This window comes from Dermochelys coriacea, chromosome 8 (assembly GCF_009764565.3).
Source record: "Dermochelys coriacea isolate rDerCor1 chromosome 8, rDerCor1.pri.v4, whole genome shotgun sequence".
Taxonomy (NCBI): Eukaryota; Metazoa; Chordata; order Testudines; family Dermochelyidae; genus Dermochelys; species Dermochelys coriacea.
In genome coordinates this window covers 56141153-56167572 of record NC_050075.1, presented here as the reverse complement: position 1 = coordinate 56167572, position 26420 = coordinate 56141153, and the positions used below count along the sequence as shown (strand labels likewise).

At 39.4% G+C, this 26420-nt stretch overlaps 1 protein-coding gene across 7 annotated transcripts in view; it reads right to left on the bottom strand.

The window, feature by feature from the left end:
* SWT1 (SWT1 RNA endoribonuclease homolog) overlaps positions 1–26420 on the bottom strand; it is a 78752-nt gene that overhangs the window by 34164 nt on the left and 18168 nt on the right. For 6 of the 7 annotated variants that reach the window (XM_043490649.1, XM_038414934.2, XM_043490647.1 and 3 more), the window contains 7 exons: positions 26028–26121; positions 18623–18759; positions 14224–14375; positions 9609–9747; positions 7664–7809; positions 3698–3906; positions 2100–2234 (listed from right to left, as the gene is read on the bottom strand). In XM_043490649.1, coding sequence (XP_043346584.1) covers positions 2100–2234; positions 3698–3906; positions 7664–7809; positions 9609–9747; positions 14224–14375; positions 18623–18759; positions 26028–26121 — 1012 coding nt within the window. The remainder of the gene's footprint in view (positions 1–2099; positions 2235–3697; positions 3907–7663; positions 7810–9608; positions 9748–14223; positions 14376–18622; positions 18760–26027; positions 26122–26420) is intronic. The other variant, XM_038414936.2, reaches the window with a different exon arrangement.

The window sequence follows — 26420 nt, the reverse complement described above, 5'->3', positions numbered from 1 at the left end:
AATCTTACTATATAATTTAGTGGAGAATTTGATTGTTGCTTTAGATTTAAAAAACTTGGAAAATAATCCTGTAACAGATTTTTACAGTAATTTCTATATAACCCTACTAAATTTCACCCCTATTCTTTTCTAAAGCGCCCTCCCATAAAAGGAAAGGCTGAGATAGCTATTCTATTTTAAAAAGGAAAATAAAAAGCATGTCTGGAATTCAACCTAAAAACTAACCAAAAAAACCCCACAACTTTGGGCATTGTTTGAGGACACAAATAACCTTGTCATTCCTTAAATGGTCTTATTCTTGTTAAGGATATAGTTCTCAACGAACACTAAACAGATACAGCTGTAGCTCACGAAAGCTTATGCGCTAATAAATTTGTTAGTCTCTAAGGTGCCACAAGTACTGCTTTTCTTTTTGCGAATACAGACTAACACGGCTGCTACTCTGAATACTAGCTCTCTGACAACCATGAAACTGCAAAACAGAAATAAAACCAGTACAGTGGTCTGAGAATAAAACTAATTACATTTTCTTGATTCTACTATTCTTGGATGAGTCCAAATCTCAGCTATGGGCATTAACCTCCTCCCCACCCCCACCCCACAAAAAAAACCCAGCAACAACATGTCCACATATATTACAAAAATCATATTACAAAAAACAGGAGTTGGCCAAAATCAAACCCCCTTGATCTAAGTTTTATTTCTATATGCACTATTATTTATTGACCATCTTTGGAGCAGTTTTCCTTTAAAAAAAATTCTATTGTTACAGTATTGTCACATCTATTAAATTTCCTGTACAAAAACCACCACCACACCAGATTACTTAGTTTGGCACAAACATGTCTGGTCAGAGACTTTTTGTTGTGCCTGTACACTGCTTAGCACAATTGCGTCCCGATTTCTGGCCAGGGTTTACTACTATTACTACTAATATATTTTTATTGTAATATTCTATTCAATTAAACTCCTTAATTAAAAAAATTAAAAAAAGTCAGACAATGAATATTCCTTGCCCAACACCTTGTTCACCTCAGAATTTAAAAGGCAGAAAGGACCAGCAGATCTAGTCTGACCTCCTACATATAGGACCCTACCAAATTCACCGCTATGAAAACCGTGTCACGGACCATGAAACCTCGTCTCCTCCCATGAAATCTGGTCTTGTGTGCTTTTATCCTATACTACACAAATTTCAAGGGGGAGACCAGTGTTTTTCAAATTGGGGGTCCTGACCCAAAAGGGAATTGCCGATAATACCATACCATACCATCCTCACTTCTGCGTTGCTGCTGGTGGAATTCAGCAATCATACGATTAGGCCCAAAAGATATCTTAGAAGATTATTTTTCTAGCTGTTTTCATAGGTGAACAATCTTTATTACCTTATGGAAGTAAAGATGATACTCAGACAAAGTCACAACATTTTTGAATCTGCATTTTTAGTCATTCTGTGGTCTTAAAAACAAAGGGCTCGATCCTGCCACCATTAATAATCCATACATAAAGTCCAACTGATTTTATTAGCACAGGATCAAACATAGCTGTTTTTGACACCACTATTACAGCGGCATTATAGGTTTGCTAGAGTAGCCAATTATTATGCTAGTTGTGATGCCAATCATGCCCCAAGTGTTTCTCTAAGGCTTTGTCTATACTGGAAATCTGCCCTGATTTCTGTAACTGATGTAGCTGTATTGGTGCAAACTTTAAGGATAGGCAAGCACAGCCACGATTTGTGCACCAGAGCATATCCATGTTTGAAACCAAGGCTCCGCCAATGTAGATTTCAGTTTACCTTGTCTACACTGGTGTGCCTATCAGTGGCTGGTCATCAATTAATGGAAGACAAGGCCCAAAATTATAGGGGAGAGGGAAAATTGCTCCAAGAGATCCAAATGGCTAACCATTTAAATATCTGCAACTTTTTTTTTTTTTTTTTTTTTTTTTAAAACCACACACTGACTGAGAAACACTCTTCCAAGTAAGTGCAGGTATTAATCTCAGAATTAGTAAAGGAGAGATATCCGAGCACACAGTACATTACAGTTTAAAAAAAAAAAAAAAAGTTATGCACTCCAGTCTGCTAAAATACTTACCTACGAATCCCTGCAAGAATATTCTTCACAGCTGCCATCAGTTTCTGTAGGCCTAAAAAAGCTTCTTCAAATGAAGAGATCTTTGCAGTGGTGGTAGTGATTATATTGTGATCCAGCTTCTGGAAAATTTCAGTACTAAGATGAGGGCAAAAACAAGAGAAAATATTCTATCAGAAGGGGTCACTAAAAACAGACTTCTTTTTTGCCTTGTATCATGGGAAACAAGAAATACATCACAAATACTATATTTTGATTATTATATTTTGATAGACAAACACATGCACATTGTCTCAAAGGTCAAATACAAATGTCAGGTACATTAGTGTTGTCCAAAACACACACACAGGAGTACAAAGTTTTTATTTTGTTTGCATGCATTTATTTTAGATAAGGTGCTTAAACAGGTAACAGAAGCCACCAATTCAATTGTTTTGTAGTCAAAAGGGTAGATTTCTGATCACTTATTGTTACTTTAATAAACAAATGTCACAGACATAGGATGTTCCAGCTGAGGCTTTCAAAACACTTTACAAAATAATGACGAGCCACATTCCTGCGAGTATGGAAAAGACCCTTGAGTGGGTATGCAAACTGAAGTGCTAGTCCCAGTTTCTAACCAGGAAGCTATTCTCACTATTTAAATTATAATTATTAGTCAACCACTCTATGGCCGAGACCTTAAATTGTCAAGAATTAGTCTTTAGCATGTTTTGTAAAGTTGGATTGTAAGAGAAACTGTAATAGCACTCTAAAAAACCCTTCCATAAATAAAAAAAAAATTTGACAAAATGAAACAATCCTTATTTTTAATTCTTCTAAAAAATTTTTAGACACAGATATCTTTCCTTACAGAGTATCAAACATTTTAGCATAGAAGTAGGACCAGATTTCAGGGTCCACAACGTGTTTTTAATGGCTGTGCATTTGGTAGGGACCTCATAAGTATAGCCTTGTATCCTTTACTGAAACTTGGGGGTCAAATTTTCACGTGGGTCTCAAAATGCAACTGCAAAATGTGCAGACACACACATTTTTGATTTGTGCAACTGGAGCAGCAACAGATACCAGATATGGATTTTCAGATATCTTCTTTAAAAATTCAACCATTAATACACTTCTTTATAAACTGCAGAGACAAAGAACTTTGTAAGATTTAAAGAAGAACAGTTGGTCATTTATATAGATAAGTTATAATACACAAGCCAAAAAAAAATTGAAAGGGAAAGCCTCATGTCTGAGTTTAAGCCAATCTTTATTAGGGATTAGGAGAAGATCTTCCTGGAGAGCAGACTATCCCACATAAACCTATTGTCAGGTTCTTGCATCTTACTCTGAAGCATCTAGTGCTGGATAAAGTCGGAGACAGTATACTCGGCTGATGGACCATGGCTCCGATTCAATATGGCAATTCCTATGTCATTACTAACTCATTCAAAATTAGAATGTATGAATTTTTCCCCCCAACCCATGTACATCATTAATAGGACAGCCTTGTAGGGAAAGGCAGACAGTTTCCATAAATAAGTGTGTGTTTGTGGAAACTACACGAAACAACTAATAGCATGCAAAATCCCCCCAACCCTTTCAGCACTTTGTACCTGTACAGGTTTATTGTATTCCAAATTCTTTCAAGGACAGACCAGATTTCCTGATGTCTTTTATCTTGGGACAGCTGAGTGTTTGACAATGACTTGCCTTCCTCACATGTTTGCAGATGCAGCCTTACATCTTCCATTTTTGAACCTGCAGTGTTTTCTGAAAGAGCTGTCAGGGCTTCTGATGATTTTTGTCCACTGTCTGACTGAACCTCATGAAATACACAACCATACAGTGTTGGAAAACTAAAAAAAAAAACCTACATATGAATCTTTTTTTCTAAATGATCAATGTATCTAAGGTACTGGTACTTGTATGTCCTCCATCACCATAGCATCTGAGATCCTCACAATCTTTAAATATAACAACTCAAAATGTCCCTGTGAGGCAGGTCAGTCTTCTTATTCCTATTTTACAAATGGAGAACTGAAGCACAGAGAGGCTAAGTGACTTACCCAAAGTCACACAGGAAGTCTGTGGTGGAGCCTCCCAAGTCCTAGGTTAGTGTCCTAACCACTGAACTATCCATGTATAGTCAATCCATAGAAGACTCCAAAGCTGAATTTGCAAATTTTAACCCACGCCTTTCCCCCCAAAATAGCTCATTAATGCACAACAGAAGTGTTTCATTCTGTTTAATCTTCACTTAAAGATGTAAAGCACATGATTTTCACAGTAAAAGAATTTCAACACTCATTACAAATCAAGGACATGGAATTTCTTTCACACTAATGCCAAATACTTGATAAGAGTTATTCTGCAAAGCGAGGATTTGAGGGCATTTTACATATAAGTTACTATATTCGAAACAGCACAACAGGCTGTGGTGTATACAAATATTTTCTTTGTCTGTAAAAATGGGGATACTCAGAAGAACTGAAATGATTTCAATAAGGTCATCATTACAGGGCTTTCCCTTCACCCTCTCCCCTGGTTCTTGTCATGCAGACAGAAAGCAGAAGACCAGAAATCCAAAGTGCAGGCAATGCAATGTTTATTGGAATTAGTTCCAAGCAAGCATATCCATAGCTCTACACGCCAGAAGAGTCTGTTTCTTAGTTTCCGCCTTGCCTGTGTCCCCGTTCCCCATTCCCACCTCCTCTTTCTTAGCAGGCCCAAATAAACCTGCAATGCATGCCATCAGTCTCACCCCTTACAAGTTATCATCATGTTCCATTTTGGGGGGTGTCAAGGTTCCTTCACCCCTCTGAACTCTAGGGTACAGATGTGGGGATCTGCATGAAAACCTCCTAAGCTTACTTTTACCAGCTTAGATTAAAACTTTCCCAAGGTACAAACTATTTTACCTTTTGCCCTTGGACTTTTGCTGCCACCACCAAACGTCTAACTGGTATTATTATTAGGAAAATGTCCGTTGGGAAACATCTTTCCCCCCAAAAAATCCTCCCAAACGTTACCCCCCTCCCCTTTCTGGAGAAGGTTTGATAAAAATCCTCACCAATTTGCATAGGTGACCACAGACCCAAACCCTTGGATCTTAAGAACAATGAAAAAGCATTCAGTTTCTTAAAAGGATTTTAATAGAAGAAAAAGTAAAAAAAGAGAATCACCCCTGTAAAATCAGGATGGTAAATACCTTACAGGGTAATTAGATTCAAAACAGAGAATCCCTCTAGGCAAAACATTAAGTTACAAAAAGACAAACAGGAATCTACATTCCATTCAGCACAGCTTATTTTTCTCAGCCATTTAAAGAAATCGGAATCTAACGCATATCTAGCTAGATTACTTACTAAGTTCTAAGACTCCATTCCTGTTCTGTCCCCGGCAAAAGCATCACACAGACAGAGAGGAGTTGTTTCTCCCTCTCCCCACCTTTTGAAAGTATCTTGTCTCCTTATAGGTCATTTTGGTCTGGTGCCAGCAAGGTTATCCTAGCTTCTTTACAGGTGAAAGGGTTTTTCCTCTGGCAAGGATGGATTTTAAAGCCGTTTACTCTTCCCTTTATATTTATGACGGGGGGGGTTGTGGTCTGGAGTCTTTGTCCCACCTCTTTTGGGCCCCATGGGAGGGGTAAGGCGTGAGATTGTGTTCTGGCCAAGGCCAAGCTTTTATTTGGCAGGTAGTGTTTCTTCTGCCTCCTTCCATCCCCATCCTAACTGGTTGCTTGACCTTGGCTTGAGAAAGGAGCCAGGCAGCCTTTCAGTTTATGCTCATGTATTACACTTCCACCAGACCCTATAACACCTTAGCACTATCCCTCATCTTTTCCTCATTGTACTAAAAGCCCCATCTGGCTGTGGGAAATGCAACACACTGTCTTTGTTAATTGTTTTTCACTCCTATACTAATGTGTGTGTATCAAAAAGTCAAACCCAAAATTTTATCTGAGGCTGATAAACAAACCTATATACTAACCAGTCATACTGAACCAGTGGCAAACCTAGGAATAAAAACCCTCTAGTAGTTTTAGAGCAGGGCAATAAAAGTTAAAGATGACAAATTTAGCAAGGGAAAACAAGCAAACAAAAAACACCCAAGTGATCCATGGTATTGGGTTGTGTAATTCATGCAAAACTACCTTCAGATAACAATTTTGCAGACCGAGAAAGGAAAATTAGTTGCTCTAAATGCAAAGTAAGGTCAGAAAAAACTCTTGCATCTACTCTATTTAGTGAGCTTTAAATTTCTATAATGTTAATCATGCCTAACTTGAGTCCAATTATTTATTCACATATAGAGCATACTAGATAAGGGCTCAGGAAACACTCATTGCTGAAGAGAACTTCAGTAATCAATTATGTATTTGACAGGAAAAATAAAATAACTCATGCAGATACTAAGGCACTCCCATTCTGAAGTGTAGGAGACAGCAATTGCTGTTCCAATCAATTAGATTACCTTTCCTTATTTTATACTAAATAACTAGCAGTGTCCACCAAAAAAAAATCAAAAAATCTTGATGACTACCTCTCAATAACCCAATAGCAAAACAGAAATAAGAATCTAAGGAAAAACAGCTCATGTTGTAAAAATATACAAAAAAACCCAGCCTCCTTGAAGTCTTTAAACCACGGTTTGAGGACGTCAACAGCTCAGACATAAGTGAGGTTTTTCGTAGGAGTGGGTGGGTGAGATTCTGTGGCCTGCGTTGTGCAGGAGGTCGGACTAGATGATCAGAATGGTCCCTTCTGACCTTAGTATCTATGAATCTCCCTGGGACCCTGGCTAGGCTAATTGGCTCAAAGTTACTACTTCTTTTTGTTGTGTTTAAAACAAAAACAAAAACAAAAAAAAACAAACCACCTTTCCTTTGCCATGGCCTATACATTATTTTTCATCCTTAGCACCAGAATAAGAATTACCAGAGCTTTTAATTGGGCAGTCCAACAACCACCAAGTATAATGTGTCATCTTTCTGCTTTCTTTCACCAATTTTTATACTTGAGTGGAAAGGGGAATTAGACATGCAGGATTTCTGAAGTGCACAAAGGAGAAACTCCACAACTGAATCACAAACTGAGTTGTCAGGAGAAGAGAGGCAGCTCAACCTACACCGACATATTCACAAACCAAGTGAATCTTACAAAATCACGGTAATTAGAGAAAAAAAGATTGGAATTGATGATTTAATAAATCACCTTCAAATGCAGGATAACAGTTATTAATTTGATATGAAGTTCAATCTTTATCAAAAAGCAGCAGTATGCACTTGCTTTTCAGTCATTCACTTCCTTTTTGAGAGTTAATAGAAGCAAAATTCTGCCAGGGATATTTTTATAAACAAAAAGCCTTCACTTTTGTCGTGGGAGCGGGGTTACATTTGGGACGCATCACTTATGACAATATCCTGTTAACCCCCACCTAGCACTGTTTACAATAATTTGTCATTATAACAAAACTAGAAAACCCTTAGTAAGTTTTTAGAGTCAATGATTGGTGACGTTAAAATTTCAGTTAAGCCATAGTTTTAGTGTAAAAACTACGTACATTGACACGCAGCTTACCTCTGCAAGCATCTGGAGCAGTTTAGTCACATAAGCAAAAGCCTGTGGAAGTACACCATCATAGTCTGACCTTGAGCTGAAAGCATGCAATAGCTTTTTAGATTCCTGGAGCAGGATGTTTGCTGTTATGTGGTCAACTGTCTTACCTGATAAAAAAACATTAAGAAGAAACATGGGAAATCAGTTTTAGAGAAGCAAGCTAGTTTGGTGTTAAAATGCACAAACAGTAAAGGAAAAAAGCTAACAGTTCCAAACTGAAACCAAGTATGATCACCATCAGTTCTATACTTTCAAAAAGGTATTACAATTATTGTATGAATTAAACATTCTAGGATATCCATACTTATAAAAATAAGTGTGTGTTATGCAAGATCGTTATCAAACAAAAAAAGTCTGAAAATCCTATTGACGTAAATGGTATAAGATCAGGTGCTATTTTCTTCTGAGGGTTTAATGCCTATAGTCAAAGTCCAACAGTAAGCCTAAAAAATAGTTTCAATGTGCTAGCACATCACTAAACCAAAGTCTTCTCTAGAACACAAACTCTGATGCACTTTACAAACTCTACTCAATTCAAGGGGCTGAAAGATTGTGAAGTGCTCCCAAGCTCCACTACATATAGAACTCTGGCTGGAACAGGAAGCTATGTCACACATTCTTGCAATTTTGTTTTTGTGGGTAAAATGAAAGTATGGAGGGAGAGAAGATCATCCTCATCAAATGTTGATCAGGAATAAACCTTGTGTGCCAATGTTAAAAAAAAATGTAAGAATAAAAAAACTAGAACACTGCTGTTTAATGAAAAACACACACATTTAAAAAAGACTCATCTACATTGTTTATTTCAGCCAGTATATGAAATATCTTGGATACAAACCATGAGCATTAAAAAAAAAAAACAAAAAACCAGTTTCAGGAAGGAATATAACAAGCAGTGTGTAAGAATAAGACTTTTCATTTTGGATCAAATCACCCTCCATTCAGGATCTGGCATAGGCTCATTAGACATGTCATTGTCAGATAATCTGCTCATAACCTGTGCTAGCACACCTTCTGGTAGACCCAGCATAATTATGGTTACAAGTAATGAATGGAAAACTACTGCCAATTAATAAAAGCACTGACACTTTCATAACTAAATGCAAGACTCATGCCTTTGACTTAGTTTTCCATCAGTAAGTTCTTCAGAGACACAGCACACCTATACAAATGCCTATAAACTAATTAAAGCTGTTTTTCTTACAAACCAGGAAGGAAGGAAGATTTCAAATAGAAACAAACAAATACTTGGAAGTACTTGAGAACTCTGGTAAAAAAGCTATACAAGTTTCTTAGATGATATGTTGTTCCACTTTTTGGTAGCATGCACATGAAGATGTAATATTTGAAGCAAATCCTATAAAATGATTGATTTCAATAGTTTTTGTTCAAATTTGTTAAAAACAGGAAAGGAGCAGCAGAATATTTAATTAAGGCTGCCAAACAGTCTCAAGAGACAGTTAGCTTTTTTGTAGCTTCTTCAATAAGTGGTAGTGAATCCTTGCTCCATTTTAAGGCCCATGTCTGGGCAGATTTGAGGGTTATGCAGATTCTTCTTTTTGGTTTTTCTGACAAGTGTTGTATCATGGATCTTTGGGCTAAAAAGTTACAAAACGCTTGCAAGCAGCAAACTGCGATGTTTGCCACTCATCTGGAACAACCATCACATTGTGCGAAAGACAAGAAGGAAGACTACTTCTCCAGGGTATAGTCTCCCTTGGATAATCCACATAACTCCCATTATTCTTGAATTAAAAAGGAGAAAAAATAAACCTTTAAATATACACTATATGTATATTTTCATAATGCACACTTAAGACTCCTGTGATTAGAGGGCTTGACCTCAATGGAGAGAGGTGTATGTTTAGAAGTTTATTACTAAAAAGGAGTCACATAAGATTCTTACCTTTACAAAGATGTTCATGCAGGCATTCAATGGTTGCAAGTAAGCTTCTTGGCACAATATAGCCAAATACGGCCATCCAGTGTTTTTTAAAGCACTGCAGTAAGCTTGCTAGGGTCCATGGGGGCTTCAGATACAGCACCTAGAAGTGAAAAGTTTAAAACTTCACAACCATACAACTTTATCAGTGTATATTTCTCAATTGTGCTACTTTTTAATACCAATTGTACATGCTGAAGTAAACATCCAAAGCATTCTCAAATAAAAGATCAGGTGGATTTTTCCTGGTAAAGTGATTGTATATTACATGATAAATCATAGCCTTGTTCAATTTAGTTTTACTCAGGAGGTGTCTCTTACACAGGTACAGACCCTTCCTAAAAGCACTCCAATTAGCATATGTGCACTGCTGTGACTAGGACTATTGAGAGTTTTATGAGGTATTTCTCTGAAGGACATTCTATTTGTACAACACTCAAGCTTTACAAGCTCAAACAAGAAGTGTTTGTTCTAATACCTTGATAGCCCTCAGAGTTCATCTTGTGCAGATGATTATAAAAGTAAAGTAATTAACCATTCCTGCTAGATGAAAATGTTAATTGGAAGACACACAGAGCTAAACAACTGTATTGATAGTCTTCTGGCTATATAGTCAAAATATTTTAGTTCTACTCCAACTGTCACAGACTTCCTGTGTGAAATTTGACAAGATAGATAATCTTTGTGCCTCAGTTTCCCCACCTGAAAGTGAAGGTAGTACTATTTCCCCTTCTCTGGAGGTTTTGGAAAACTTAATGTTTGTTTGCTCAGGAAGGACAGGCAGAGGAAAAAGGGAGGAGGTGTTGCCTTACATAACAAATGTATACACTTGGACTGAGGTTGAGATGGAAATAGGAGACAGACTTGTTGGAAGTCTCTAGGTAAGGATAAAAGGGGTAAAAAACAAGGGTGATGCCATAGTAGGGATCTACTACAGACCACCTAACCAGGAAGAAGAGGTGGATGAGGCTTATTTTAAGCAACTAAACAAAATCACCCAAAGCACTGGACTTGGTGGTGATGGGGGACTTCAACTACCCAGACATCTGTTGGGAAAATAACACAGCAAGGCACAGATTACCCAGCAAGTTCTTGGAATGTACTGACAATTTTTTATTTCAGAAGGTGGAGACAGCTACTAGGGTAGAGGCTGTTCTAGATTTGATTTTGACAAATAGGGAGGAACAGGTTGAGACTCCGAAAGTGAAAGACAGTATGGGTGAAAGTGATCATGAAATGATACAGTTCATGATTATAAGGAACGGTAGGAGGGAGAACAGCAAAATAAAGACAATGGATTTCAAGAAGGCAGACTTTAGCAAACTCAGGGAGCTGGTAGGTAAGATCCCATGGGAAGCAAGTCTATGGGGAAAAACAACTGAAGACACTTGGCAGTTTTTCAAAAAAAAAAAAAAAAGACATTAAGGGCACAAGAGCAAACTATCCCACTGTGTAGGAAAGATAGGAAGTGGGACAAGAGACCACCCTGGCTTAACCAGGAGATTGTCAATGATCTAATAATCAAAAGCCTCCTACAAAAAGTGGAAAACTAAGTCAAATTACAAAGGATGAATATCAGAAATTAACACAAGCCTGTAGGGACAAAATTAGAAAGGCCACAGCACAAAAGGAGATCAAACTAGCTAGAGACATAAAGGGAAACAAGAAAAAACAAACATACATTCTACAAATATATTAGAAGTAAGGTGACGACCAAGGAGAGGGTAGGCCCGTTATTCAATGAGGGGAGGAAAAACAACAGAAACTTGGAAATGGCAGAGGTGCTTAATGACTTCTTTGTTTTGGTTTTCACCAAGAAGGTTGGTGGTGATTAGACATCTAACATAGTGAATGTCAGTGAAAATGAGGTAGGATCATAGGCTGAAATAGGAAAAAACAAGTTAGATATCTTCAAGTCAGCAGGGCCTGATAAAATGCATCCTAGAATACTCAAGGAGCTGACTGAGGAGGTATCCGATTATCTTTGAAACGTCATGGAAGACAGGAGAGATTCCAGAAGACTGGAAAAGGGCAAATATAGTGCCCATCTATAAAAAGGGAAACAAGGACAACCTTTGGAATTACAGACCAGTCAGCTTAACTTCTGTACGTGGAAAGATAACGGAGCAAATTAATCAATTTGCAAACATCCATATGATAATAAGGTGATAAGTGACAGTCAGCATGGATTTGTCAAGAACAAATCGTGTCAAACCAACCTGATACTTTCTTTGACAGGATAACAAGCCTTGTGGGTGAGGGGAAAGCAGTAGATGTGGTATATCTTGACTTTACCAAAGCTTTTGATACTGTCTCTCATGACCATCTCATAAACAAATAAGGGAAATGCAACCCAGATGGAGCTACTATAAGGTGGGTGCAAAACTGGTTGGAAAACCATTCCCAGAGAGTAGTAATCAGTGGTTCAGAGTCATGCTGGAACGGCATAATGAGTGGGGTCCCATAGGGATCAGTTCTGTTTAATATCTTCATCAATGATTTAGATAATGGTAGAGACAGTACACTTACAAAGTTTACAGACGATACCAAGCTGGGCAGGGTTGCAAGTGCTTTAGAGGATAGGATTAAAATTCAGAATGATCTGGACAAAAACTGGAAAAATGGTCTGAAGTAAATAGGATGAAATTCAATAAGGACAAATGCAAAGTACTCCACTGAGAAAGGAACAATCAGTTCCACATACAAAATGGGAAATGACTGCCTAGAAGGGAGTACTGCGGAAAGGGCTCTGGGGGTCATAGTGGACCATAAGCTAAATACGAGTCAGTTGATACTGTTTCAAACAAACAAACAAAAACCAACCCCCCCCCCCCACACACACAAGCAGACATCATTCTGGGATGTATTAGCAGGTAGCAGGAGTGTTGTAAGCAAGACACTAGAAGTAATTCTTCCGCTCTACTCTGTGCCAATTAGTCCTCAACTGGAGTATTGTGTTCAGTTCTGGGCACCACATTTCAGAAAAGATGTGGACAAACTGGAGAAAGTCCAGAGAAGAGCAAGAAAAAAGATTAAAAGTCTAGAAAACATGACCTATGAAGGAAGATTAAACAAACCCAATTTTTTTCAGTCTAGAAGAGAGAGGACTGAGAAAGGACATAACAGTTTTCAAGTACATTAAAAGATTGTTACAAGGAGGAGGAGGAGGAGGGAGAAAAATTGTTCTTCTTAAATCACTGATGATAGAACAAGAAGCAATGGGTTTAAATTGCAGCAAGGGCAGTTTAGGCTGGACATTAGGAAAAAATTCCAAACTGTCAGGATGGTTAAGCACTAGAATGAATTACCCAGGGAGGTTGTGGAATCTCCATCATGGGGGATTTTTAAGAGCAGGTTAGACAAACACCTGTCAGAAATGGTCTAGATAATACTTAGTCCTGCCTTGAGTGCAGGAGACTGGACAAGGTGACCTCTCTAGGTCCCTTCCAGTCCAATGATTCTAAGTTACAGAAGTCCAAAAGTTACTGTTCATAAAATATGCATTTTGAAAATTCACATTGAACAACCAGACAGCACGTAAATTACTATTAAATGTAATGCTGCACAGACATTACTAATCAAACAAACAATCATCCCAATATCAAAATACATAATGAAATTTAACAATACTCTGAGTGGATGGCTTACAGGATTGGAAATGGGAAGCACGAATCTTCGCTTCTAGGTCATTTGTTCAAATTCCCATTAGGTTAGTAGTGACTAAGTTATCAGATGGCCAGTGTAAAGTGAATTACTGCTCTTAGCCTAATACATGTTAGAGAGGGATCCACATCACAAGAACACCAAAAGGCAAACTCTCAAAAGAGGTGAAGTACAAAATGAGTTTTGAGACTGAATTTCCCTAGGTTAGATTGAACTACACTAGCAGAGCAGTTGCAGGAGGCAGCAATGGGAGGGAGAAATGCTTCTACTGATAGTGCCTTTGATGCAACTGTCCTATAGATTTTTTTTTAAATAAATTAAAAAAAAATACTTCATCTAAAATGTTATGTTATAATGGTCACACTGGCACCTTGCAATTAAACACACTGTTCTACAATGGATTAACTGACAAATGAATCAAGCTCTCGTGGTTTAACACTAGAATCCCTAACCAGAACTGTAGCCTTATTGCAACATTACTTATGAATTTATTCTGTATATTTTAAAGAATGTTTCTCATCACATGTCTTTTCCTATTGGTGCATTTTTACATGAACAATTAGATAGATATATTTTAATCTATCTAGATCTAGATCTCTATCTATGAAACTTTGAAACTCTAAGCACAGAAGCAGGGTCCCTAAAGAATCATGACAGAGGGCAGCACAACTGGTCAGTTTTGCAGTTTTCAAACAAACAAAATCTATTTAAATTTTCATAAGACGTTATAATTGAAAATGAGTTCAGGGATCAAGAACTGTAATGCAGTTTGAGACATCTTCCACATCATTGTACTAAATCAGCCCTATGTGTCATTAACATTGTAATGTAAAAAGCAAACAGATTGAACTTTGAACTCCGAGACAATCTTTAACTTAGCATTTGAAATATCAAGCAAACCACCACAAGTAACCACCTCCATCCACAAGTTTCCAAAAGCAATTTTCATTTCAGTTTCTAATATCGAGGATAAAGCTTCTCCTAAACTTTTCTCAAGGTCAGGAACAATGCTTAGGAGTGGAGTTGTAAGGCTGGGATCTTCCCTCTTGGTTTTCTGGGACCCAGTATCTGCCAGGTAAACACAGTGACAATAAGTGCTTTCTTTAGTGCATTATTCATAGAAATTAGTTAGAGAAACAAGTTGCTAGGTTCTGTAATCCAAGTGCTGGATTTGTGAGTGCTGGATTGTTGCCTACAATTTATTATTTTGTCCTCTAGTTGTAGGTCTCCAGCTACAGAGGATTCCGTCACTTTACTTCTACTACTCCATGACCAAATATCTGAGCACCTTCCAAGTATTTTAAAATAGAATCAGAGTTCATATTTCTCACCCCTCTCCCTCACCCACCACCACTAGGAGAGATAGCATGATTCTTCTCTAGGGTGTTTAAGTTTGTGACTTGCATGTGTGTCGTATGAAGAGCCTACTGAACTTAAGAGCTGCCATACTAGGTCGGACCAATGGTCCATTGAGCCCAATACCCTGTCTGACACTAACCAGTACCAGAGCTTCAGGAGGAGTGTACAGAACAGGGCAATTTGATGGATCAACCCTCATCTTCTCCTCCCAATTTCTGGGACTCCGCAGTTCAGGGTTGCCCTGAGCATGGGCTTGCATCCCTGACCATCCTGGCTAATAGCTATTGATGGAACTATCCTCCATGAATTTATCCGTATCTTTTTTTTAAATCCAGTTATACTTTTGGCCATCACAACAGCCCATGGCAATGAGTTCCATAGGTTAGCTGTGCACCGTGTGAAAAAATACTTCCTCTTGGTTTGTATTAAACCTGCTTATTAATTTCATTGGTAGACTCTTGGTTTTTGAACTGTGGGAAAGGATAAAAAAATATATACATTTTCTATTCACTTTTTCCACCCCATTCATGATTTTACAGATCTCCATCATATACACCTCAGTCATCTTATTTCAAAGCTGAACAGCCCTAAACTTTTTAGTCTCTTCTCGTAGGGAAGCTCATCCACACACTTTATCATTGTTCCTCTTCCATGAATCTTTTCCAGTTCCACTATATCCTTTTTGAGATAGGGTGACTAGAACTGGGAATGGTATTCAAGGTATGGGTACAACATGGATTTACTGAGCAGCATTATGAGATTGTCTGATTTTCTATTCCTTTCCTAACAGTTTCTAACATTCTGTTAGCCTTTTTGATTGCTGCTGTAAATTGAGTTGAAGTTGTCAGAGAAGTATCCATGGTACCTCCAAGATCGCTTAATTGGCTAATTTAGACCATCATTTTATATGTATAGTTGGGATTATTTTTTCCAATGGGCACTACTTTTCACTTAGGTTGAATTTCATCTGCCATTTTGTTGTCCAGTCACCCACTTTTGTGAGAAACCCCTCTCTCTTTTCGCAGTCACTTTGGGATTCAACATAATTTTTGAGAAAGTCAGCATGGTTTTTGTAAAGGAAAAATCATGCCTCGCCAATCTACTAGAATTCTTTTGCGGGGAAGGAGGGTGTCAACAAGCATGTGGACAAGGGGGATCCAGTGGATATAGTATACTGAGATTTTCAGAATGCCTTTGACAAGGTCCTCACCAAAGGCTCTTAAGCAAAGTATGTAGTCATGGGATAAGAGGCAAGATCCTCTCATGAACTGGTATCTGGTTAAAAGACAGGAAACAAAGGGTAGGAATAAATGGACAGTTTTCAGAGTGGAGAGAGGTAAACAGTGGTGTTCTTCAAGGGTCTGTACTGGGACCAGAACTATACAACATAACCATAAATGATCTGCAAATTTTGCCACCTCACTGTTCACCCCTTTTTTCCAGATGATACAAAACCGCTCAAGACAGTTAAGTGCAAAGCAGACTGAAGAGCTGCAAAGGAATCTTGATAAATGCAAAGTAATGCACATAGGAAAACAATCTCAACTATACATATAAAATGATGGGGTCTAAATTAGCTGTTACCACTCAAGAAAGATCTTGGCATCATTGTGGATAGTTCTCTGAAAACATCCACTCAATGTGCAATGGCAGTCAAAAAAGCTAAACAATGTTGGTAATCATTAAGAAAGGGATAGATAATAGGACAGAAAATATATTGCCTCTATATAAATTCATGGTACGCCCATATCTTGAAGACTGTGTGCAAATGTGGTCACCCCATCTCAAAAAAGATATACTGGAATTGGAAAAGGCTCAGGAAAGAGCAACAAAAATTATTAGGGGTATGGAACGGCTTCCGCTTGAGGAGAAATTAAAAAATTGGGACTTTTCAGCTTGGAAAAGAGACAACTGAGAGGGATATGATAGAGGTCTATAAAATCATGACTGGTGTGGAGAAAGTAAATAAGGAAGTGTTATTTACTCCTTCTCAGAACACAAGAACTAGGGGTCACCACGTGAAAATAATAGGAAGCAGGTTTAAAAACAAACAAAAAGGAAGTATTTCTTCACACAATGCACAGTCAACCTGTGGAACTCTTTGCCAGAGGATGTTGAAGGCCAAGACTATAACAGGGTTTAAAAAAAGAACTAGATAAATTCATGGAGGATAGTCCATCAATGACTATTAGCCAGGACAGGCAGGGATGGTGTCCCTAGCCTCTGTTTGCCAGAACCTGGGAATGAGCGACAGGGAATGGATCACTTGATTACCACCTATTCTGTTCATTCCCTCTGGGGCACCTGGCATTGGCCACTGTCAGAAGACAGGAAAGTAGGTTAGATGGACCTTTGGTCTGACCCAGTATGGCCATTCTTATCTTGAATAATTTTTAATCACTGTTCACCCCCTTTTCCAGATCATTAACGTTGAACAGCACTGGTCTCATCAAGATCCTTGAGAGAAAGTTTAGCGAAGAACTGAATTTTGTATTAGTTCTGGAAGTATGCACATCCATCATTCTTTTCTCGTGGCAGACAGTTCTCTAGTTCAGATCTTCTGAAAGTTTAGTCTTGCACACTTCATGAATTTCCTCCTACTAGCAGAGTTTATTTGTTCGGAACATACCAAATATGGGAAGTCACAAACACACAGGGAGAGGTGATCTCTTTGGTATCTAGAGCCAGTCCTACAGAGGGCTCTTAATATTAGGCAAAAACCTGATCTGGATTCTGTATTTAAAGGGCAGCAAGTGCAAAGAGATCAGCTCTAAGATGTGTCCACAGAAAGGTGTGTTACTAAGCACATGGGGCGTTTCAGCCTTCTAGATCAGACAAAGTCCCTTCCCAGCAGGATTTTCTTAGGTTTACCGCACTACATCTTATTATGCCAAATTGTATTATGCTTTGTCTTAAGCGACAGACCACTAACCAAGTTGTCCTAATTTCTCAGAATATATTTATTCATGACTCTACTCCAGATACCTGATTTAAGTGACTGTAGAGGGGTGGTTACCCTGCTCCCAGGATAAAAAGGAGTGAGGGCAGCTGAGGGAGGCTGGCTGGCTGGCGAGCTGGCCACAGGTGTGGCCAGCTCAATCAGGGAACAGCTGGTTCCGATAAGAGGGCTGTGAATAAGGAGCTGTGTGAGTCTCACTCCAGCCCTGAAGTGAGAAGGACCTCGCTGCCTGGGAGAGACAGGGTACCTTTGACAGGCCAGTGCTGGGGAAGGAGCAGGATGAGCTGGGGAGCTCAGGCCTGGCTACCTCCCAAGCTGAAGTCTAGCAGAAAGGCCTAAGGAGATACTGGGGCTACAGAAAAACAGCTAGGGCTAGAAAGGCAGCAGGTCCAACCCCCCTTGCCAATGATAAGTGGCCATTATAGACTGCAGTCTGCCCCAGAGAAAGGGGGCTAGATGACAACTGGCAGTAGCCACTGAGGCTACTGAGTAGCCACAAGACTCAAGGCTAAGTTACACCATTATAACCCACTTCTCTGGTGCAAGTATAGTTGTTCATATTAAGCAGCATTATTGAGTGAACTTAGATTGATAAGTTAGTTCAGGAATCCAACTAACAGTGGATTCATGACTTAGTATGAAACCTTTTTGAGTTAGAGAGTTGTGTTGGGGCTAACCTCTATTTAAAAAATAGATTTCTTAAAAGGTGGCTAGAAGTTTTGTTTTAATGCACACCTATACACAGAGCTGGGAAACATACTTAATACTTTCATCATTCGATCAACTGAAACAGTTTTATTCAAGCTCTCAAACTTCACACGCACAAAGTCATCTTTGGGTAGAGACCAAAGATGGAAAATTTCAGCCCTCAAGATGAATGTTCTAGAAGTTCTGAGTGTATGAAGACAAAGTTACAATGGAAACTTTTCTGCACACTTAATTATGCTCCGCATGACTCAAAGGGCCACTATAAATATGCGTATACATGCAAACTAACCTGTTTTTGATTGTTGTAGGCCAATACAGTTCTCATGGCTGTTCACATTCAGGTTCTGGAGCGCAGTAACCAAATCTGCTTTGCATAGGGCCTTTACATCACTCACCAGGGCTTTGCTGCATAAATTTTTATCATCCCTATGAAAAAAGATTTACTTTTGTTTTGATCTATTAACTGCTCAACAACACTATTATATTCTAAATCATAAAGCTAGCCCATTGGCAAACTTGTCTTCAGTAAGCCCACATAAATCTTGAAGGGCTTCACTATAAACAACATGTTGCCTGAGAAAGAAAAAAAGGTACCGATATAAGAAGGTAGATGAGATGGTTAAATCAAGAAATATCTATTCTGAAAAGCAAACGCACAAAATATATTGAAGGGGACGACAACAAAAACTTTATAACTACACTTTAGGCCTGACTTCACCAGAAAAGCAACTGCAAACACTGGCATCTTTTAGCTCAACAGATGAAACCATATTTGCTTACTTACTGCCAAAAAACAAAAACATGCCCGCCCTTCCCCCACTCCAAACCACCACCCTATACATGTCTTTACTCTTAGACCTGAAAAGCAGGATGTATTTTTTAAAAAAATCAAAATTGTATTTTTTAAATTAAACTGATTTTAAATTTAAAACTAAACAATTTTTTTTAAATAAAACTAAAAATACTTTTGAATTTGTAACCTATTTTACTTACTCTAATCTATTAAAATTAAATAAAAATATTCAAGCAGGACATGTTTGCTAGGAAAATTTTAAAGAAAGTCAAACCACTGAACTGGTAGAAGTCAGTGGCTAAAGCAACTGGAACCAGAGTAAGTTGAAGTGCTAAATCAGCTTTTGACAATAGTAGCGTCTTTTACAGGTGCAGAGATAATATTTCAGGTCAATGACTAATTCATTCAGAAGATGAGAAACCAATTGGGAATTTGAAGAAAAAAAGCAAAGCTTGTTTTTTATTTATAGATTGGAAGAGGATAATAAGGTAGAAGGAGGAGGAGCTCTACTAGTTCTAAAATCTTAAAGGACATAATGGCACTGATTGTTTCTATTCACTACCTATAGATAATACCTTCTTTAATAAATCCATTTTAAATGCATAAGTTTTTGATACTTCTTATGTATCCAGCACATTTAAAAGATTTTTATTAATTAAATAAAACCAATTTTAAAATGCTGTTTGTGCATTAATTGAATTTCAATTACCATTTAAATGCAGCTTGACACAAATCACAAGTAAAAAAATTAATCCTCTAGCAAAGAAATGCATTATTCACCATTTTCTAATATCATAAAAATGTAACTACAAATATATGTATATTAAACTATATAATTGCTTAAATGTGTATTGATTCAGTGCATCATCCAAGTGGCAAAAAGAAGTACCAAATTTACTGTGATGGCTCTATGTAGTTGCAAATCCATGTGTTTTAAAGTTAATGATTAAGGAGATTCAACCACTCTTAGGAAAAATAAAAAATAGTTACATGCCTGTTCTGTAACTGTTGCTCAAGACAAGTTGCACGTGTCCACTTCACTTAGTGGTCTGTGCACCAGAGCACTTTTTCCCATAGCAGTACCCATCGGGCACTCACGTTGCTTGGAGACAGGTTAAAGGGCAGAGCCATCCCAACCTCCCCCTCAGTTCCTTCTCATACCAGAAGCCACCACTCATAGTGGCTCCAGTGTAGAGGGGAGAAGAGCGGATTATGAGATGGACACGCATAACATGTTGAGGAACAACAATTCTTGTAGCCCATGAAAGCTTATGCTCTAATAAATTTTTAGTCTCTAAGGTGCCACAAGTACTCCTGTTCTTTTTCCAGATACAGACTAACACGGCTACTACTCTGAATTCCTGAACAGGTAGGTATCCCTCTTTTCCCTTCTTTGAGTGCTTGCACTTGTCCATTCTACTTAGGTAACTCTCAAGCAGATCCTGATGGAGGAGGGTATCACTGTCTACCTAAACAAGGCCTGCACCACTATTCTCCCAAACTTAGCATCATCTCTGGAGGAGAGATGGCATAAGGGTCATCATATAAACCAAAGACCACATGGCAGCCTAGCAAGTGTCAGTAATAGGAACATGACCCAGGAAAGCTGTTGAAGCCATCTTTTAGTCCTTGCAGAGTAGGTTAACACTTTGTGGGGAAAAGATATATGGGCAATATCATAACAAGGAAATGCAAGTGGAATCCAGGAGCAGATCCTCTGGGAGGTTACAGATTTCTCTTTCATACAATAATAAAATGAAACCAACAGCTGAGAAGATGCCCAAAACACCTTAATTCTGACAAAGTAAAGAGCTAATGTTCTTTCAATGTCCAAGGTATGTAGCTGCTCTTCATCTTTGTGAGAATGGGAAAAGATGTCAGCAAATAAACAGTCTGATTCAAATGAAAGTCAAAAACCACCCTGGCAAGAAGTTTGGGGTGAAGATGTAAGGCCACTCTGTCTTTGCTTACCAGCAGCATCCGCAGGTTCGGCTGACTGCAGCTCCCACTGGCTGTGGTTCTCCATTCCAGGCCAATGGAGGCTCTGGGAAGTGGTGACCAACATGCCCAGGTCCACGCTGCTTCCCGCAGCCCCAATTGGCCTGGAACAACGAACCACAGCCAGTGGGAGCTGCGGTCGGCAGAACCTGCAGATGCTGCCGGTAAACAAACAGTCCTGGCCCACCAGCAGATTTCCCTGATAGGCCACATGTCAAAGGTTGCTGATCCTAGATATAGGAGAAGCTGTCCTGACCCTGAGTTTGTAAGCTCATAGGATGTGCTCCCCAGCTAAGGATAAAGCATCTGTGACTAGAGTAAAGTAAAGGGAACCCTTGTGCATATATTGACTGAGACCATCCACCAATTCAGGGAGAAGAGAACAGTTGCAGGGATTTGAGTCAGCATGCCCAGCAGATGTCGGGAAACTGACTTCAACCACCTCTGCATGACCCTAACGTGAAGTCTGGCATGCTGGGTAACATATGTGCAAGTTGCCATAGTGTCCTAAAAGTCTCGTGCAATTCCTCACTGTTATACGGGGATGCACCTGGAATTCTGAGCACAGATTGTGTATTGCTTGAAACAAATATGGCCTTGCTGTGGTTGAATCGAGTACTACCCCTGCAAATTTTATATTCTTGGCAGGAGCGAGATCTAGTTGTTCTTTGAGTAACAGGCCTAAAACTTGAGAGAGACAAGACCTTGTGCACCCCTTCTTCCACCTGGTTCTTGGACTGTCCAAGGAGCAACCAGTTGTTCAAGTAAATGCCCACCCTTTGAACATGTGCTGCCACCACCACCGCACACATTGTGAAAACTCAGGGCAGGGACAGAGGACAAGCCAAATGGAAGAAATGTGAACTGATAATGGACATCTGCCAGAACAAATCTTAGGAACTTCCTGTGACAGGCCAAAAGGAAGTATGCCTCCTTTAAGTACAGGTAGCAAGTCAGTCGTTGCACGACAGGAATGGGATAATAGTAACCATTAGAATTTTTTTTTTTAAATGAATTGTTTGAGATTCTGCAGGTCCAGAATGAGTCTGAGGCCTTCCTCATGAGAAAATACCAGGAATAAAATCCCTTCTCCTGATGTAGGAGGCACTTCTTCTATGGCCCCTAACAGCAACAGAGGCTGTCCTTCCTGAATTAGTACAGTCTCAAGAGAGTGATCCCTGAAAAGAGACAGAAAAAGTGGATGGGAGAGTGGAATAGACGTGATTTGTAGAATATATCCCAGTTCCACTGTGCTTAGAACCCACCTGTCTGAAAACATGATTCCAAATGGTACAATATGCAGCCAAAAGGAGGGAAACTAAGTAGTTTGGTGCTCTCAACTGAGTCAGACAGACTGTTTGGAACTTGACAGCTGTCTCACGGTCACAGATGTAGGCGGCAGAGATGGAGATCTCCTCCTCTGGAACTTGTCATGTCCTTTAGTTGTCAAGGTTCCTTCCCCACTCTGAACTCTAGGGTACAGATGTGGGGACCTACATGACAGACCCCCCCCCAAGCTTATTCTTACCAGCTTAGGTTAAAAACTTCCCTAAGGTGTAAACTTTGCCTTGTCCTTGAACCGTATGCTGCCACCACCAAGCGTTTTAAACTAAGAACAGGGAAAGAGTCCACTTAGAGACATCTTCCCCCAAAATATCCCCCCAAGCCCAACACCCCTTTTCCTGGGGAAGGTTTGATAAGAATCCTCACCAAATTGTACAGGTGAACACAGACTCAAACCCTTGGATCTTAAGAACAATGAAAAATCAATCAGGTTATTAAAAGAAGAATTTTAATTAAAAAAAAAAAAAAGGTAAAAGAATAATCTCTGTAAAATCAGGATGGTAAATACCTTACAGGGTAATCAGATTCAAAACACAGAGAATCCCTCTAGGCAAAACCTTAAGTTACAAAAAGACACTAAAACAGGAATATACATTCCATCCAGCACAGCTTATTTTACCAGCCAACAAACAAAAGGAAATCTAATGTATTTCTAGCTAGCTTACTTACTTAACTTTACAGGAGTTGTAAGGCTGCATTCCTGATCAGTTCCCAGCAAAAACATCACACTGACAGACTAACCCTTTGTCCCCCTGCCCCCCCTACAGCTTTGAAAGTATCTTGTCCTCTCATTGGTCATTTTGGGTCAGGTGCCAGCTAGGTTACCTTAGCTTCTTAACCCTTTACAGGTGAAAGGGTTTTGCCTCTGGCTAGGAGGGATTTTATAGCACTGTATACAGAAAGGTGGTTACTCTTCCTTTTATATTTATGACAGAAGTGTTATGCTCCTTCACCAGGTAATATGATGGATACCTCTGATGCCCCTGAGGCAGAAAATGTTTTCTCTTTGTAAGGACCCAGGGACTAGGATCCAGGTCTGCGGAGTCTGGGACAGCTATAATTCTCACTGTGCCACTGGGAGGCCATCCAGAGGCACAGCCAGGGAGCACTATGGAGAGTAAACACTGCAGGAAATACCGCCCAAGAGATCCAGAGTGATAATACCTGCACCCCTCTGATTGGCCAAGTGCACTATTTAACCCCACGGGTTGCCCCAGGAAGTGGCCTAGGCAACCTCACAGACTTCAGCCTGCTGCAATGCCAGACTCTGCTTGATCTCGTGTCCGACTTCAGCCTTACTCTCACCCTGATTCCTGACTCTAGCCTGCTACAAACTCTGATATTCAGCCTCTGACTGCAGCCTGACTCTTGCCTTCCGATTCCAGCCTTGTACTACTTCTGAGCTCTGATCCTGCCTTGACTCCGACCCTGGCTCTTGCTTACAGAACTTGTTTTTGGAATTCCTCCAACTCCTGCCTGGTGACTACTGTCCCTGCTGGGCAGACCTCAGCCCAGCTGCGACCACTAGGCGAGACCACTTATGCCACAGTCCTTTTCAATTTTTATAGCAGGAGTATAAATACCCAAAGATTTCAGGATTGCTGAGGAATCTTTTAAAGAGTGCAGAGTCTCAGCTATTTTGCCAGAGAACAGACCTGAATCCTTGAAGGCAAGTCTTCTATAGCATGCTGCACTTCCAGCGCTTGCAGCCACGAAGCACAATGCATAGCAATGGCTGCTGCCATCAGTGGAGCTGCTGAGTCTGCTTCATCCAGTGAAGCCTGTAGATAGGACTGGGCAACCAAACAACCCTCATTAATAAACACCTTAAATTCCTCTTTGACATTGTTTGATAACTTGTCTTGAAATTTAGACATTGCATTCCAATTTGAATCATCATATCTGGCAAGGAGCACCTGATGATTTGCAATTCTACATTGTCCTGCACAATTGGTACCATGTGGGTTGGTGCCAAAGCTATCGGATCTGGGAGTTATCCTGCCTGAGAGATGAAGCTGGCACTGACAAGCACAAGAGATCCTGTGCCACCGCATATGCCTAATACATAGTTGGTACTGACAAAATAGCCTGGGGAACAGAAATCAGTGTCACAGATGAAGTAGGCAATGGAGTCTGTCTTGCCAGAGCCTCTGGAGATGCTGGAGTTAACAACTCAACAATGCAGGAATACAGTACAGGGGACCACCTCACCTCCTAACCTCAGAACTTGATTTATCCTTAAGGGAGTCTGACCATTTAGCCCTCAAAAGGAAAAGACTTCAGTATATCACAGTACAGAGCAAAGCTCAACAACAAAAACAATGACAAAAGAATAGGTAAACGGAAACCTAAAATGGGTAGAGCTAGCTAGCTAAGAGCTCACACTTGCTCTGACCACCAATCACAGGTGGTGAGAAGAAACTGAGGAGCATCTCTGCCTTTCATGCTCCTACTAAGCAGCACCGGTGCAAGGCGGGCACGTGCTGCCCAGATAGGTTCCACCATGGAAAAATGTTCTCTAGCTCTGGTGCACTGGCACGCAGACATTTAAGTGGAATGGACATGTGCAAGCACCTGAAAAAGAACTGAGCAATGCAAATGCAAAAAGAAGATTTAGGCCAATGATTTAAAATCAATCCACCCTGCTGCGTACCCAATGAAGATGTGATGGACTAAGCTGAATTCTGTCCTGCCTAATACAACAAAATTAACTAAGTTCCAGCTGGAGAATCTTTGTTGCTCATGAGGCTGTAAAGAAGCCAAAAAGAGTAGAGTAGAGATGGATTTTAAGAGTATAGATCACAGCCTTAGTTTAATAGAGCCGCACAATGTAAGAGTCATCCTTTAACTCAGACTGTGCTAACTTAACATGGACAGTCTCTCCTTATTCATGTTTGCCTAGGTTTCCATTGAAAACATTAATTTGGCTCCCACACATTAAGTTTGCACAAATTAAACCAGTTCCCATTAGATAACTCATTTCCACTTTCTGAAATGTTATTGATTTTGTCTGGTATTCACTCGAACAACCCTTTCAGTATCCATTCAAGGAGATCAGTAGCTGAAAATGAAGTTTCAATTCCTAGTGTAGCCAAAGCTAGAATCAAGTCACAGAAATCATCAGCAGAATTAGAACGAAGTCAATCCCTATCCATACACACTAACACATACTACCACCAACTCCACTGTGTATGAAATCCAAACATCTATGTACAACCAGATCTCTGCTCTGTTCCCACCCAAAAAGCGATTATTAAGTCTTTGGTTACTTTATGCAGCACCAGTAATATTAGCAATTGTTTTCCAGCAAATTCCAGTTTTAAGAAAATTAAGAACTTGAAATAACTCTAACCATAACACTTTAAGTAGAGTGACTGTTTTTAATTATTCCTTTATACCACAAAGGAGTTATATTAAGTGATTGTGTGTCTCAAAAAAAAAAAAAAAAAAAGATTTCAAATCACATCTAAAAGTGATGGGTTGTATAGTCTCCTCCTCAAACACAGAATTCAGCAATCTCAGACTTGAAAACAAAATACGAGATGCAAATGTAACTCACGTGCACAGTATGACAAAAGCTTGAGGGAAAAGACTCTGATACTGCAAGCAGCACTGTAAAACACGATCATCATTGTTTTCATCACTCAATCCATCTGCAAATTTAGCAAACACAATGGCAATATATTCAGAAATAATCAGGCTTCATAAGCAATATCAATATATTTATTAAGATACTGTATTCAAACACTATTTGTTCAAGCAAAGGGGAGATGTGTGGTCTAAGTACAGATCTGGGACCCAGCAATTCCCTGAGTTCTACTAGAAACTGCTGCTTTCTTGCTGTGCAACTTCAGACAAATTGCTTACAGAGCTCTGATCAACTAGGTCAGTAGTCACCAACTGAAGACGACACACAATCCATACCTAGCTTGGTAGGATGAAGTAACTCCCC